At 42.4% G+C, this 17,248-nt stretch overlaps 1 protein-coding gene across 1 annotated transcript in view; it reads left to right on the forward strand.

Moving 5' to 3' along the window:
• Positions 1 to 17,248, forward strand: part of LOC137335333 (AP-1 complex subunit gamma-1-like) — a 133,486-nt gene that overhangs the window by 46,445 nt on the left and 69,793 nt on the right. Inside the window, exons 5-6 of the mRNA XM_068000661.1 lie at positions 9,250 to 9,346; positions 11,974 to 12,050. Coding sequence (XP_067856762.1) covers positions 9,250 to 9,346; positions 11,974 to 12,050 — 174 coding nt within the window. The remainder of the gene's footprint in view (positions 1 to 9,249; positions 9,347 to 11,973; positions 12,051 to 17,248) is intronic.

Genomic DNA, 17,248 nt, shown 5'->3' on the forward strand with positions numbered 1-17,248 from the left:
GGACCACTGCTTTTCTTGATGTATATTAATGACTTTGACTTGGGTGTACAGGCCATAATTTGCAGATGACACAAAACTTGAATGGTAGTAAACAGTGAGGAGGATAGTGATAGACTTCAAAAGGATATAGACAGGCTGGTGGCATAGGTGGACACGTGGCAGATGAAATTTAATATGGAAAAATGCAGAGTGATACATTTTGGTAGGAAGAACAAGGAGAGGCAATATAAACTAGAGGGCACAACTCTAAAGGGGTATAGGAACAGAGATCTGGGGGTATCAAATCATTGAAGGTGGCAGGGCTGGTTGAGAATGCGGTTAAAAAAGCATACGGGATTCTGGGCTTAATAAATAGAGGCAAAGAGTACAAAAGCAAGGAAGTTACGTTGAACCTTTATAAAACACTGGTTCGGCCACAACTGGAGTACTGGTGTCCAGTTCTGGGCACTGCACTTTAGGAAAGATGTGAAGGCCTTAGAGAGGGTGCAGAAGAGATTTATTAGAATGACTTCAGTTACGTGGAGAGAATGGAGAAGCTGGGGTCGTTCTCCTTGGAACAGAGAAGATTGAGAGGAGATCTAATAGAGGTATTCAAAATCATGAAGGGTCTAGACAGAGTAGATAGAGAAACTGCTCCCATTGGTAGAAGGGTCAAGAACCAGAGGACATAGATTTAAGGTGACTGGCAAAAGAACCAAAGGTGACATGAGGAAAAACTTTTTTTTTTACACAGCTTGTAGTTAGGATCTGGAATGTGCTGCCAGTGGGGCTGGTGGAGGCGGAGTCAATCATGGCCTTCAAAAGGGAACTGAATAAGGAAAAAATTTGCAGGGCTACGGGGAAAGGGCGGGGGAGTGGGACCAGCTGGATTGCTCTTGCATAATAGAGCCAGTGTGGACTCGATGGGCCTAATGGCCTCCTTCTGTGCTGTAACCTTTCTATGATTCTATGAATGCAGGCTTTATCTTGGAGTTTTAAATACACTACTTCCAAGACAACATGGTGGGGGTTGTAGGATATTTGGTGTTCATCTCTTCTACATTTTGGGTAAAATTCTTGAACTGGGATTTGAATTTGATGCTATTATATTGTAGATTGCAAGCCAACCAGACACATTTCACAGTGAACTTTGCTAGAGTGCAGCTGAGTGAACTCGAACTCTTGCTGAGAAATCAAGGACTGAAATGCAGTTTTGTATGTACTACTGCATGCAGTAGTACAAAGTTAAGGTGCCTTTCTTTGTACTGTTTACTAAAGGTAAACAGCTGCAAATTGAGTTAGCTAGCTGATATTGTAAATGGTTCCATCTCCTTGGGTACTGTCCTGCTCCCTTTTAAATGTGCTGTTGTCATCCTTCAAAAAAAAACACACTTGACCCTCTATCCTTGCAAACTACCTCCCCATCTCTAACCACCCTTTTCTCTCATCCTTGAGTGCGTTGTTGCCTTAAATCCGTGCCCATCTTCCAGCAACTCCCATGTTTGAACCTCTCCCAATCAGGTTTCTGCCCTTGCTACAGCACTGAAACGTCCTCTGACTGATGGTGGTGCAAAATCCCTCCTCAACCTTCTCGACCTGTCTGCAGCCTTCGACGTGGTTGACCACACCATTCTCCTCCAACACCTCTGCTCCGTTGTCCAGCTGAGTGGGACTGCCCTCGCCTGGTTCCACTCTTAGCTATCCAGTCATAGCCAGAGAATCTCCTTCAGTGGCTTCTCTTCCTGTCCCTACACGATTACTTCTGGATGCCCCCGAGGATCTAACCTTGGCCCCCTCCTATTTCTCATCTACATGCTTGGCGACATCATCCAAAGACACAGTGTCAGGTTCCACATGTATGCTGATGATACCCAGCTATTCCTCACCACCACCTTTCTCAACCCTTCCATTGCCTCTCTGTTGTCAAAGTGCTTGTCTGCTGCCAGTCATGGATGAACTGAAATTTCCTCCAATTAAATATTTGGAAGACCAAAGCCACTATCTTCGGCCCCTGCCACAAACTCCTTTCCCCAACCATCAATTCCATCCCACTCCCTGGCCGCAGTTTCTGGCTGAACCAGAATGCTCGCAACCTTGATGTCCTATTTGACCTGGAGCTCCACATCCTCTGCATCACAAAGACCACCTACATCTATCTCCGTAACATCGCCTGTCTCCGCCCCTGCCTCAGCCCATCTGCTGCTTAAACTTACTTCCATGCCTTTGATACTTCCCAGACTCAACTATTCCAATGTTCTCCTGGCCAGCCTCCCATCTCCCATCTTCCATCCTCCATAACCTTGAGCTCATCCAAAACTCTGCAGCCTGTATTCTAACTCACACCAAGACCCACTCACTCATAGTCTCTGTGCTCGCTGACCTACATTGGCTCCTGGTCCACCAAAGCCTCAATTTTAAAACACTCATCTTCATATTCAAATCCCTCCATGACCTTGCCCCTACTTATCTCTGTAACCTCCTTCAACGCTCTGAGAACTCTGCGTTCCTCCAACTCTGGCCTCTTGCGCAACCCCCACTACCTGTGGCCGTGCCTTCAGCCACCTAGGCCCTAACCTCTGGAATTCCTTCCCCAAACGTCTTTGCCTCTTCACTCCTCTCCTCCTTTAACATGCTACTTAAAACCTACCTCTTTGACCAAACGTTTGGTTATCTGTCCTAATGTCTCCTTTGGCTCGTTGTCAATTTTTGTCTCATTACGCTCCTGTGAAACGCCTTGGGACATTTTGTTAAGTTAAAGGTGCTATATAAATGTAAGTTGTTAGGAGCAAAGCTATAGGGAGCAACCGATAGCACTTCTCAAGTGAATTTAAAAGGACAATCTACAGAGCTGGCCAGAAGTAATTGGACTTGATTCTTAAATCTAATTCCCAACTTGTGTTAAGTTGATTTGGTACTCATGGCTGCTGAACTGTTTCAGCTGGAGATCTCGCCTCCTGGAATTTTAAAGAAGTTATTTGCTGCTATTAAAATACAAGAACCCACCTAGCATAAACGTAGACATTTCTAAATGCACAAAATAGTTTTTAGCGAGTCTGAAAATGGAAAGACTAAACAGTAGTGATTGTGTTCTCTATCAGATTAAGGTATTTCCACATCGAAAACTTAAGTACAAAGTTTGGGTGGAAGGAAACCAAATAGGACGAGATAACACAGGTTACTTCAAAAGGGTATTGAATACAAAGAGGTATTGCAACAGTCAGCTTAAAAGAAACAATTGAATGGCTGGGTAGCAACAACGCGTGTCACTGAAGAGTGCAAGAGGAAGGATGCAACTCTAAGAAAATAGATGACTTCATGCAACAGCTTGTCCATACATTAGAAAATAGAACAAAAAGCAAAATACTGCAGATGCTGGAAATCTGAAACAAAAACAGAAAATGCTGGAAATACATAGCTAGTGTATCCTTGGAGAGAACAGACAAGTTAAGTTTCGCTTGTGGGCCCATTGTCAAAAGGGGCTGAACCTAAAACATTAACTTGTCTGTTTTGTCCAAGGATGCTGCCTGAACAGCTGAGTGTTTTCTGTTTTTGAAACAGAAAATGGAACCTGCCTTTCTCGACACATAGTTGAGGTTCAGAATTACTTAAAAGCCCCTTCTCCCTTACCTCGAGGATTGTTAGAGGGAGCCCAGAAGCCCCAAGGTGGGAGCCATCACTCAGTAGTAGCCCCACAGTCTTTGTGCTTTTACCACAAAAGTCACGTGATCCCTAGTGCATATGGCCGACAGCAAGTTCTCAAGGACTCAATCTGGGAATATGAAATGAATACAGACCCAGGGTTTCCTATTTGTGCAAAAGACTGAATAAAATCATGCTTGAAAATTGGACCTTTCCATTTCAGTGCATTTAATAGTAATGATGTTTGAGGGAAAAGGAGGAAGGAACAGGACCGTTGTGATTTGAACCCAGGATCACTTGCATTTCAACCAATGTTGAGAATCATACTAGTAGGCCAACAAGCCCATTTAACAGTAGGTAAAGAAAAACAGACTTGCATTTATATAGCATGACCTCAGGATGTCCCAAGGCACTTTACAGCCAATGAAGTACTTTTGAAGTGTCGTCACTGTTTTAATGTGGGAAATGCAGCAGCCATTTTGCACACAGCTAGCTCCCACAAACAGCACTGAAATAAATGACCAGATCATCTGTTTTAGCTGTTGGTTGAGGGATAAATGCTAGCCAGGACACCGGGGGAAGCTCCCCTGCTCTTCAAATAGTGCCATAGGACCTTTTTTGCCCTCCTGAGGGGACAGACGGAGCCTCTGTTTAATGTCTCTTCTGAAAGACGGCACTTCCAACAGTACTGCACTGGAGTGTCAGCCTAGATTTTGTGCCCAAGTCTCTGGAGTGGGACTAAAAACCCACAACCTTCTGACTCAGGTGAGTGCTACCCACTGAGCCATGTGTTAACTCACTTAGATCCAATAGCTTTTAGAAACAACAATCTGGGACAAAATTAGCAGTCACTTGGACAGGTGTGGATTAATTAAGGAGGGCCAGCACGGATTTGTTAAAGGCAAATCATGTTTAACTAACTTGATTGCCCTCCACAAAAAATTCAATGTGGTTGATGTGTATATGGACTTTCAAAAGACATTTGATAAAGTGCCACATAACAAACTGGTTAGCAAAATTGAAGCCCATGGAATTAAATGGAGCAGTGGCAGCATGGATATGAAATTGGCTAAGGGTCAGAAAGCAGAGTAGTGGTGAACAGTTGTTTTTCGGACTGGAGGAGGGTATACAGTGGTGATCCCCAGGGGTCGGTACTAGGACCACTGCTTTTCTTGATATATATTAATGACTTGGACTTGGGTGTACAGAGCACAATTTCAAAATTTGCAGATGACACAAAACTTGGCCATGTAGTAAACAGTGAGGAGGATAGTAATAAACTTCAAGAGGACATAGACAGGCTGGTGGGATGGGTGGATACATGGCAGATGAAATTTAACGCAGAAAAATGCGAAGTGATACATTTTAGCAGGAAGAACGAGTAGAGGCAATATAAACTAAATGGTACAATTCTAAAGGGGGTGCAGGAACAGAGAGATCTGGGGGTATATGAGCACAAATCATTGAAGGTGGCAGGACAGGTTGAGAAAGCAGTTAAGAAAGCATACAGGATCCTGGGTTTTATAAATAGAGGCATAGAGTACAAAAGCAAGGAAGTTATGTTGAACCTTTATAAAACACTGGTTTGGCCACAACTGGAGTATTGTGTCCAGTTCTGGGCACTGAACTTTAGGGAGGATGTGAAAGCCTTCGAGAGGGTGCAGAAAAGATTTGCTAGAATGGTTCCAAATGAGACACTTCAGTTATGTGGATAGACTGGTGAAGCTGGAATTGTTCTTGGAGCAGAGAGAGTTGAGAGGAGATATGACGGAAGTGTTCAAAATCATGAAAGGTTTAGATAAAGTAAATAAAGAGAAACTGTTCCCATTGTTGGAAGGGTCAAGAACCAGAGGTCACAGACTTAAGGTGATTGGCAAAGAACCAAAGGCGACATGAGGAAAAACGTTTTTACATAGTGAGTGGTTATGATCTGGAATGTGCTGCCTGAAAGGGTGGTGGAAGCAGATTCAATCATGGCTTTCAAAAAGGAATTGGATAAATACTTGAAGGGAAAAAATTTGCAGGGCTACGGGGAAGACCGGGGGAATGGGTCTAACTGGGTTGCTCTTACAAAGAGCCGGCACGGGCTCGATGGGCCTTCTGTGCTGTAACCATTCTATGATTCCATATCCAATCGAGATCAAGCTTGGTTTCTGTTTCCTTGTGTGACCTTTGAGGTTCAAATGTTAATGAAGTGAGCCATGGTAAATGGCGAACTTACCCTGAACTATGTGAGCTAGTAAAATTGGAATTATAGCTGCATTCCATACCAAACAACAAAGGTAAAGCTATGGCACATATATTTTGCAGCAACAGACATTGTGAAACCTGAGGAAGAAAAGGAGTTTGCTTGGAGTGTTTGAGTAATTTGCTCAGTGATTCAGTAGAAGCTCCTCTTCCAGATAGGTAATTGATGTTCCCGTTGCACTATTGTGAAAAAAATCTAAAAGGTCCAGCCGGAGTGCAGGATCTATTTAAGGCAACATAAGCTAGGCCCATCTGTGGATATGTAGTCAGTTACCACCATGCCTGACTCATTACAGATAGAGGGAAGAGAAATACTGAACTCTTCACCAGTAATGGTTAACTACTCGCAAAATTCAGGAAGGTGCACTTGGAGGAACTTCTACCCATCGAAATTACAGGAAAAGTCAAACTTACTAGAAGAATTCAGGGAAATCTCCAAAGAGAAGCAGGAACTAAAGCCCACATAGAGTTCATGTCAGCCAGAGGCTTCAAAATTAAAAATCTCTGGCAAGGACTGAAATAATAGTGGAACTTACAACAGAGTTAGTTAAACTGAAATTATATCAAATTGAACAACAGACTGTTAGATTAACATAAGTAAGATTTTAAAAAAAAACTTTTAAGTAAAAAGAAAATCTATTAGCCAACAATTAGAAACATTGCAACAAAACCATGGTACCCATGGTATATCCCAAGTACAGGAGAGTCATAACAGCAGGCAATGACACGCCAGCTCAAATTGAACTGCTGAGCTAAAAGATGTCCGAGAATTCGGATAAGTGATTTTATGAGTAGGAATAATGGCAAATTATTTGATATCTTTACACCAATCAACAATTTATCTGGTGCCTTTAACATAGAAAAACATCCCAAAATGCTTCACTGGGATGTAATTTTTAAAGTAAGGTTGCCAAGCTAAAGAAAGATACCAAAAGTAGGGGTTACCAAATATTTGATTAAAGTGGTGAGTTTTAAGTAGGGTGTTAAAGAAAGAAGGGGAGGTGCAGAGGCAGAATCATAGAATGGTTGCGGCACAGAAGGAGGCCATTCGGCCTGTCGAGCCTGTGCCAGCTCTCCAAGAGCAATCCAGCTAGTCCCACTCCCCGCCCTCTTCCCGTAGCCCTGCGAATTTTTTCCCTTCAAGTACTTATCCAATTCCCTTTTGAAAGCCACGATTGAATCTGCCTCCACCACCATCTCAGGCAGTACACCCCAGAGCCTAACCACTCGCTGTGTTTAAAAAAAAAAAAAGTTTTTCCTCATGTCGTCTTTGGTTCTTTTGCCAATCACCTTAAATCTATGTCCTCTGGTTCTTGACCCTTCCACCAATGGGAACGGTTTCTCTCTATTTACTCTGTTTAGACCTTCATGATTTTGAATACCTTTATCAAATCTCCTCTCAACCACCTCTGTTCTAAGAACAACAACCCCAGCTTCTTCAGTCTATCTGCGTAACTGAAGTCTTGTCCCTGGACCATTCTAGTAAATCTTTTCTGCACCCTTTCTAAGGCCTTCACATCCTTCATAAAGTGCAGTGCCCAGAATTGGACACAATACTCTAGTTGTGGCCGAACCAGTGTTTTATAAAGGCCCATCATAACTTCCTTGCTTTAGTACTCTATGCCTCTATTTATAAAGCCCAGGATCCCATATGCTTTTTTAGCTGCTTTCTCAACCTGCCCAGTCACCTTCATCGATTTGTGCACATACCCCCAGATCTCTCTGTTCCTGCACCCACTTTAGAATTTTACCCTTCAGTTTAGAAGGGTTTAAGAATTCTATTCCAGAGATGGGGGGTCAAGGCAGCTGAAGGCATGGCCACCACTGGTGGGGTGAAGGGAGGTGGGGAATTTGAGGCAAGTCCGAAGAATGGAGAGTTTGGGGTGAGATTGTATCGGTGGAGGAGGTTAGAGATAGGGTAGGTTTAAACATGAGGATGAGAATTTTAAATTTAAGGCTTTGAGGGACCAGGAACCAATGAAGGACAGTGTTGATGGGTGAGCAGGATATGGGCAGCGTTTGGGTGAGCTCAAATTTATGGGAAGCTGGTCAGGAGATTACAAAGATATGGATGAGGGTTTCAATCAAATATTTGACTTTTCCAGTCGCTATAAATCATTGGCCCTGATAAGAGGTTTTGCATTACATGGTGTAATGCCCCTATTGTTACGAAACAGTGCACCTCCTGCCTTGTCAGATATTTGTCTGAAAGCTGCAGGGGAATAGTTGAATAGACATTGTTACCAAATTCAGTTTTCTCATTCACTTGTAGCTGTGCTTTTTAAATTGTTCTGCGAGTTAGAATCAAAGAAAGGTTACAGCAAGGAAGGAGGCCATTTGGTCCATCAAGTCCGTGCCAGCCCTATGCAAGGGCAATCCAGCTAGTCCCACTCCCCCACCCTTTCCACGTGCAGCACTCCATTCTCTCAAGTCCAATCCTGACATTGTCATTAAACCTGCTGACAAGGGGGGGGACACTTGTTGTTTGGGAAACAGACCTCTACCTTGCGGAGGCTGACCGACAACTGTCCGACACCACCTCCTACCTCCCCCTGGACCATGACCCCACCGCCGAACATCAAGTCATGGTTTCCCAGACCGTCACTGTCTTATTGTTTTTTGTTTCTATAATTTTTGCAATGTAGGCAGGGAAGTCCCTTCCAGTTTTTTTTGAACATTTAGCCCTGAAGCACTTCATGTAGGAAACTGCAATTTTTCATATTTTTTTATGAACTTACTCATACCATCTTGGTGCTTTCAGTCGAAACTGCAGTGGTTGACAATATTATTGAATCTAGCTTACAGCTCTGTTTTGAACAATGCTCTCATTTTTATGGCTGAATATAAGTTGCTGCTTTATATTTAGCAACCCCAATAATGCACCAATGACTGCAGGCAAATGACCCGTTATTGGGTGCTGTTGTGCAACCCCGGCAGAGGCAGAAGAGCTTCGCTAAACCCCTGATAAGCACCACGGCTGTATTTGATCTATTAAGGATGCTGGGCAGCAGCAAGCACTGACAGATGAGGTTGCAATGGCCATTGACAGCACCATGTAGAGTAGCTTGTTCCTTCATTAAACTCTTGTATCCCCTGTCCCAAGGGTACAGTGTACTTCCTACCATGAATGATGTCCAAATGAAACATCTGGAGATAGAAGTCACAGTGGACCAAAGTTTTTCATATGATTTTAGTAATAGCTTGTGTTTAGCAGTCAAAGTGCATATGAAGTTATCTTGTATATTAGACTTCATGGTAATTGAATTAAAAATGGCAAAACTTAGTGCTTTGTGTTTTGCAAGAATTTCAAAGGTTGGATTGGCTGTTTGATTGTATCTGGTGCTTACAGAAATGACTCATTCTTGACTGATGTCTTGTTCACAGGCTGCGCTGGCTGCTGTACATGTAATCAGGAAAGTACCAGAGCTACTGGAGATGTTTCTGCCTGCCACAAAAAATCTCCTTAATGATAAGAATCACGGTATGTGGCCCCATTCCCATGGATTAATTTGCACAAAACACTGCTTTGATTGATGGATAATGGTTTGGACTGCAATTCCACTTTTTTCTGTGGCAGTCTTTCTTTTGTGAGTCACATATAGACGAAACTGGGTAAGGATGGCAGGTTTCCTTCCCTAAAAGGAATGAGTGAACCAGCTGAATGTTTGCCACAATTCAACTGCTTCATGGTCCCTTTTACTGATGGCAGCTTTTTATTTCCAGATTTTCTTTTAAACTGAAATCAAATTCTCAAACTGCAGTGGTGTGATTGAAAACTGAACACTCATTCTCTGGATTATTAATCCATTAATATAACCACTATGCTACCACACCCTCCAGCATTTTTTTTAAAAAAGGACTTCAAATGTTCAGCAGATAAAGAATTAATGTACTCTGAGCTAAGGAGGGGCAATGATGGAAGTGAACAAGGGTCATCAAACAATAAGGTTGATACACAGCCATGACAACGTTCCCTGGTACCTGTTACCGTTTATAATTTTTACTGCCTTAATTTCATGCCGTTCTTAATTTTATTTTTGGTCAGCTTTTGTTTCAGCAGTGACTACCCAGGTGGTCCCTGGCCTGACGGTGCAAATTTTTGTCCTTGATGCATGAGAATATTAACACGAAAGCAATAATATATGGGACTTCACAGCAGACTTATTGAGAAATAATTTGCAGTTGGTCACTGGGCAATATGGCCTCTCACTGCTACATCGGCTGTGCATTCAGTCAGGAGAGTGTGTCTTATGAAATGAGTGCCTGTGCTAAGATGTACCTGTAATTAATTGTACTGACTATTTACCTCTGTCTCTTGTTTATAACCCCTCACTTTTATATTGCTGCTATTTACAGTCTGTCTTAATTATACTGTGCAGTTTGTTCAGCTTCTGAATCCAACTGCAAAGGTCATCTTCAAAAGAAAGAACAGGGAGTCTATACAATATCATGTGATAATGACAGTTCGAGCCAACAATTATATTTAAAATATCAAACCAGCCTTTACATTTGTCATTATAATTCCGGTCATAATTAATGTACCCCTGGTTATGCCTTTCCCATTTTTAATATACATTTGACTAATTTCCAAAAGACATTTTCTACTATTTTACATTAATTCAAACAAATGTGCCAAATGACTGCAACGTAACAGTGCATCTGAGACTGCACCAAGACTGGGTATCGGGTATCGTTTTTTTTTAAAAAGCTACTGAATTTAGACCATTGATATAGCTGGTTATTTTCTGGAGTATTAGTTTTATTTATTTTTAATGACATTTCATATTTTTCTTTTACTTTGTCAGCTATGTTTTGAATGCTAGTGAATATAAAAAGGATGAAGTAATTTGGATTTGTTAGTGCAAATTAATGAAATTTTGTACTTGAATTGGTAGAACTGCACTGAAACTGAAAACAACATTCAGCTTCATAGTGAAAGTAGAAATGCCTCAGCTTAACAAATGTGGCTGTTAGACCTGTCTTATGAACAGCCCAAATTATCATTAATACCAAATATCTGCTCATCCTGAAATTTCAACTTATTTTGAGGGTTTTTTTTAAAAAGTTAATTTTCTCCCCTTACTTTCCTATTCTGAAGGCAAAGGCTCATTAGTTAAGATACAGATCAGCCATAATCTAATTGAATGGCGGAAAAGGCTCGAGGGGCTGAATGGCCTACTCCTGTTCCTGTGTTCCTTGTGCTGGGATACAATTTCACGGGCACTGGCAGCCCTCCAATACCTCACCATTCTTCATGCCGATGAGTGTCAGGGGATGGAAGTAAGACACCCAGCCAAGGCTGGTGCTGTCCTCACCGGATGTCCTCGTTCACATTTTTCACCAAGATAAGGATCAGGGTAGCAACCCTAGCTGATCTCCCACCTGCCCCTTTCCCAAGGTCGGTGACAATGAAGCCCATAGCTGAGACCTGCCAGACCAACGATTGAAACTGGGAACTTCCTGGTGCAATGATTAGTGTCAAACCATGGAGTGCACTTTTCAAGCAGCCATTGGAGCAACCCAAGATACCCCATTCAAAGGTCTTTTTTCTCCATCCCAATTATTTGGTCTTCCTACAGCATGCATTATCCACACTGAAGAGGATGGATGAGTGGTCCGCTTCGAACGTCTCCCAGTGCTGTTGGGATGTGAGAGTGGCGCAGGTCTTATTTCTATTCAAGTGCTTGGCCTTCACTCAGCACCTCTCCTCCATGACAGTACAGCTGAGATGGGTAACTCAGCATAGAGAATCCTGCTTGTGATCTTGCATCCTGCCACTCCATGGAATAACATTTTATAGCTCCAGTAAGCTGATTGGCCTTGCCTCCCATGGTAATATTATTTACTATGTTTGCTGATGAAGTAAGATTTATCAAATACAACATTTGTGGTTTTTTTAAAAAAAAATCATGCAGATTTGTTAAGTATCCTAGTGTATTCCTGTTTACAGGCTGGGTACAATCTCATGATTTCTCCTGCTGACAAGCAGAGACTAGAAATGACTGAGGGCGAGGTAGCTAACATGGGTCATCAGCATTGTATTCACTGCCTTGTTCATTTTGGTGCATTCATCAGTTAAAACGCTTTTTCTCTTTCTTTGTCTTTAAGGTGTCCTCCATGCTGCTGTTGTCCTTGTCATAGAAATGTGTAAACATAGCCCTGACACACACGCTTATTTTCGCAAGGTATAGCCACATCATGTTTACCATTGCTATCAGAAACCTGGTTTTCAATGTAGTCATTTATGTCCAGCTTTCCATTTATTTTTAAAAGTTTAACATGAATACTGGAAACCTTTTGCATTGTGCAACTGCAAAGGTAATTTCTTTTAAAATTTCTGAAAAATAATTTAAAAGTATAATTTGAATAAAGTAAACCATCCACTATTGTGCATTATTCTGTGAATGAGAAACTTGTTTTGGTGCAGACCTATGTCTATACTGTTCATATGCTGAATGCTGCGGAGAATAGTGTTTTAAAATGCATTTTGGGCTCGATGGCTTAATTGTAAAGCCACTGCTTAGTGAGTGGCTCATCTGAATAGACCATGAGGTCCCAGATTTGACCCCCAGTCTGTGTATATGTAGTAACTAGACTTAGCAGGGCGGCAGTATGGGCACAAAAAAATTGGCCCCAGCATCAATGGGAGGGGATAAATACTCCCGATGAACCTCCAGTGACTCCTGCTGGAAGGTTCTCTGGTGTGGATGTTGAGGACCGGATCAAGTTCAGCTGTGGTGTCCCACCGTCTGGTATCCTGTGTTTGTTCACTCTCTACGCTTGTGCATGAAAAATATGGCCACTTAGTCAAGGTACTTGGAGGATGCCTGCTGTCCATGAGCCATATTCCAGCTAGTGTCAATATCTTCAAGAGCAGAGGGAGAAAACTACAAGGTGAAAATAAATAAAAGAGCAGTTAATCTGAGGTTACAACAGTTTTTTAATGTCAGTTTTATATTTCTAAACTGTTTGTTCTAATTTCTGGAGATGTAACTGGAAATGCCTCATGGGCACAGTGGGATGTACTCTAAACCTGAGCTGGGGGAAATTCTCAGTTGCATGGTCAGCCCCGTGCAGTATCTGATCAGAGAATGCTTGATACTGTCACTGGATGCCGTACTAAGAGAATTTTAATTTCCCAATGCTGTCATCCATCACTTGGATTATAAAAGGTGTATAGAAATAGCTTTAGAAATGAATAACCGTTGAATGCAAGAACTCTTGGGTCCTGAATGTTGGGAGTTTTTCAGTAACTGATACTGTAGTTAAAGAAAGAAACATACTCCAGTTTAAATAAACTTGTTTGTGTCTGAATCTTCACTGTTTACAGCTCCTTTGACACAACCTGACCCCTTGTTTCGACACTTAAGTGGTTTTCCTCACGATGCTATGCATCTTCTCTGGCCCTTTTAGTCTTCTGCCAAAATAGTTGACTCGTGCCTTTATAGTACCAGTCACACTTTGTTTCCTTGCCTAAGTGGCCGTTTTTACTGGCTGACACTGCCAGTGGCAATATCTGTCAGTTGTGCTCACAAGTTCTGTATCTTTGTCTCCTTCCAGGCATGCTGCAATTCTGTCCTATAGATTGGCAAATAGTTCCCTCCTGCACGCCCACCCCTGCCCAATGCTATCAGCTTATACACCACCATCTCCACTTCAGCCATCAAATGGAGTTTGACTGTTGTACCACTCCATTCCTTGCTTACAGATTCTGGTTTCTATGTATTTTGTGCCAGCCAATTTTGTTACTCAACCAGGTTTTGCAATGGCTGAAATATATATACATTAAAAGGCCTTGTAAAGGCTATCAACTGTATTGCCTCCCTATACAGCCACTTAGCTTTCACCCCAGTGGCCATCTTTGCAAATATATACAGCAAGTGGCGGCAGGCTATTCATCCATGAGGGATTATCACAGTTGAGTCAACCCTATTCTCATCTGCCATCCATATATATGCACTTCTTCCACCCCCAATATGGGTGGAGCTCACCTATATTATGTAAATGAAGCTGACGTTGCAAAATCAGCTAGGGTCAGCATACTAATGTTGGGCAGGCAAATCTATGTATTGTGCCTTGTGAAATCAGGACTTGTGAAAGTCAGTGATGCTACCTCCTGTACAGTTTTGTTTTAAAGTCTTCAGGCAGTGGTGTGATAGCCACAAGTTTGCCTCCTGGGATTTTCCCTACACAGGTGTGCTATATTTTGGGAATTCCAAAGTGAGATGAAAGGAGGTTTTCTGGAGTGTGAATCCACCCCTTGTTACTCATATCCCTCCAAATGCCTGCTCCAAAACACCGGCGGTATATTGAAAACGTTGCTTTATGGACCTCTTGGTTGGGGAATAGTATGCAACTGGGAGAATAACCTTTAAAAGAATTTACTTTGAAACATCTGCAAAAAGCAAAAACATAGTGGTTAGAAGTGAGGATTTGCAGCTTCCCCAATGGCCCAGTAAACAGTTGCACCATCTCATGTAATACTGAGCTATAAAGATCATGAATGTCCCAGTTTCCGGTTGGTGCTGAGTTAACTAGGTTTGGCTGCCGTTCCCCTGGGTTAGGAAAGGAAGAATAACTGCCAGGATTCTTAATTCTGATAGGTATCCAGAGAGCCTTGATAACAAGTGCACATATGTGAATTTTGGAGGAGGACATAGTCAGATTCAGCTGTGATGTTCCCCCATGCTCATACAGCCTGTCTGCGCTGGCTGCATAGATTCACTCAAAGAATCACCACTTGAGTGAGGCACTGGAAACTCTACCTGTCAAACTGTACCCCTGCATGAGTCGGTGCCTTTGGGAGAGAGACTGGGAGGAGGAACAGAGTGGGTAGAGTTATTCCACTTTGTGACCACAATCGTGGTAACTCACTTGCAAATTCTGCTGTGCGCTCAGTCAGTGACTAAACTCTCAATGCTGCTAACTTTAACCAGTGTATAGTTTCTATGCTCTGACTCTTGTTTGCCTTCTTTTAATGACTATCTTTCTTTTCTTACTGCTTTCCTAATTTGGGATATAGAATGAGAAGGTAAGGCTGTATTCAACGAGCAGACCTTTCAGCCTTTACTCCTACTTTATCAAGATTACTCCAGGGAACTGTTGATCTGTTTTACTTCAGAATTGGTCATCAGAAATAAATGTATAGGCTGAGCTTAATTTGAGCCCAATATTAGGGTCACCAAGAGGTTGCCCTGGAAAGCAAAGCTATGTATGCCTGTACCAACATTGACAATTGCCAAGTAATGGATCAAGAAACACAATGCTGTATTTACCAAGTGGTTCTGTATAAATAGAATCGAATAAATCTCCATGTACTGTTGTGTGCTGTTTGTCAGCCCCGTTAAATTATTTCACTAAGGAACAGCTCACAGCTGAACATGCTCAAGCTCAGCAGGCTTGAATGTGTGGTGAAAAATGCACTGGCTGTTAGATGAGGGGTGCCTCAGACAAGGGCAGGATTTTCACACCAGTTCTGACAAGATTATCAGTCCCCCACATCTCTACTGGACAATAAGGCCCATGTTCTCATTTTTTTTTAAATGTGGTTTTGTGATTAATGTTTGTCTTTCTGGTATATAAATGTACTTCAATGATCTGAGGGTTTGGGGCCTGTCCCCTTGCAGCTGCAGCTGCCTCTGCCTTCTCTTTCTTTCCCCCCCCCCAGGCACAATAGGATACGGGGGGGCCAAGTGGGATTGGAGAGAGTGAGGAGAACGAAGGGCGGGGGAGGATATGGGTTGAGAATATACTAGGAATGGATTTGAGGCAGCAGTGGGAAGATGTAGGAGAGCTGGCATGTGGGTCTCTGCAACTTGCCTACCATGAAGAATCGTTAGGGTTACTGCCTGTCCGTCCGATTGTTTTATTTGACTGTCTGGAAATTTTAAAAATGTAAACTGGGCACCAGAAGTTCTGTTTTAAAATGGAAGTCAATCATTTTTTTTCCTTTTTGAAACAATAACTTATTGTATAGGGTCCTTAGACCATATAGTAAGTAGTTGGACTTCCAGAGCATTCCTCTGGATGGTTGGAATGATACTGAGAGCAGAGGTGCCATTTTTCTTAGCTGCAGGTTTGATTGATTAAACACACAGCTATTTTAAAAGAAATGGCACTCATTCTATGTATAAAAGTACTGAACTCTCAAACATTCTTCAAAAGAAAAGACTGGTCCTATTAAATTTAGTGAACTTGGTTAGCAATAGGTTAAAACTGAAAGTAGCCTGTACAGTGAAAATGTACAATGTATCTACCAATTTTCAGTCACCTGTTTTTAGAATATTAATAATTTAATAGACCAACTTTTTATTTGTGAACCTGGTTTGGCACTGTTCACTCCCAAGTTAAGGGATGCACTCTCTTACCTGTCTCTGTAATCTTCATGTTGCTGGTTCTCTCTCTTTCCTCCTCTTCTGTGTCCTTGTTATTTTTTGCTTGTCTCTGCGTCCTCTTTTGTTTGTCTTTTATTTCTCTGTCTCTTTTATTCTTTCACCAGTGAGGGATGCAGTGGGAGTTATGAGTGCCGTTTGAGGGAGGCATCTGGCCAAGACTGTGGCTAGGTTTTGAGTCCTGGTTTCGGGATGATGGGGTTAAGAGATCTGTCAAGGGATGGAGGCCTGCTTTGGGTTGTTAAGTGGTGGATCACATGGTGACACAGAAAGTAATTGGATGTGGGGTTGGGGGTGGGGGATGGTGTGGGGCACAGCGGTTGGTGATGCTCCACTTTGATTGCCCAACCTCTGCTGCCTCAGCCCCACACACCAGCTCCCCTACATCTTCACTGCTGCCTCAAATCCATTTCTAGTACATTCTCACCCCATGTATCCTCCCCCTGCCCTTCGTTCTCTTCACCCTCTGCAACCCCGCTCGGCCCCCCTGTATCCCAGCGTGCCTTTGGTGGGGGGGTAGGGTGGAGGCAAGGGGAGAGGCCCCAAACCCTCAGAGCAGCACCAGAGGTGGAAAGACCAAGAAGAAAAAAAATAAGTTGGGACGAAATGGAGATATATGTTAGTAAAACTTACATTTATTGAAAACTTAGCTTGAGGTTCAAAAATGAGCCTGGGAAAGGAGCAGTAGTGCCACTTAGTGTTGAAGGACTGAAAGGTAAGTATAGTGGTAAGTACATACCTTACAGTTAAAAGTAACATCCAGGAATGACTAAATTGAAGAGTGACAAAACAGGAAGTGTGCACAGGAAGCAAGACTTGTAGATAGCCAGGTTGTTCAATTTGGCCATCGTTAATCCTTTCAATGATATCTGCTTTGAACATGAGGTTTAACCTAACTGCTGTTAAACACACCAGTGTTAACAATGCTACAGTTTTGCCGGTGTAGTATAAAATGATGTGCTGGCTCCCCTGATGGCTTAATAGGTAAAGGC

This window comes from Heptranchias perlo, chromosome 19, assembly GCF_035084215.1.
Source record: "Heptranchias perlo isolate sHepPer1 chromosome 19, sHepPer1.hap1, whole genome shotgun sequence".
Classification (NCBI taxonomy): Eukaryota; Metazoa; Chordata; class Chondrichthyes; order Hexanchiformes; family Hexanchidae; genus Heptranchias; species Heptranchias perlo.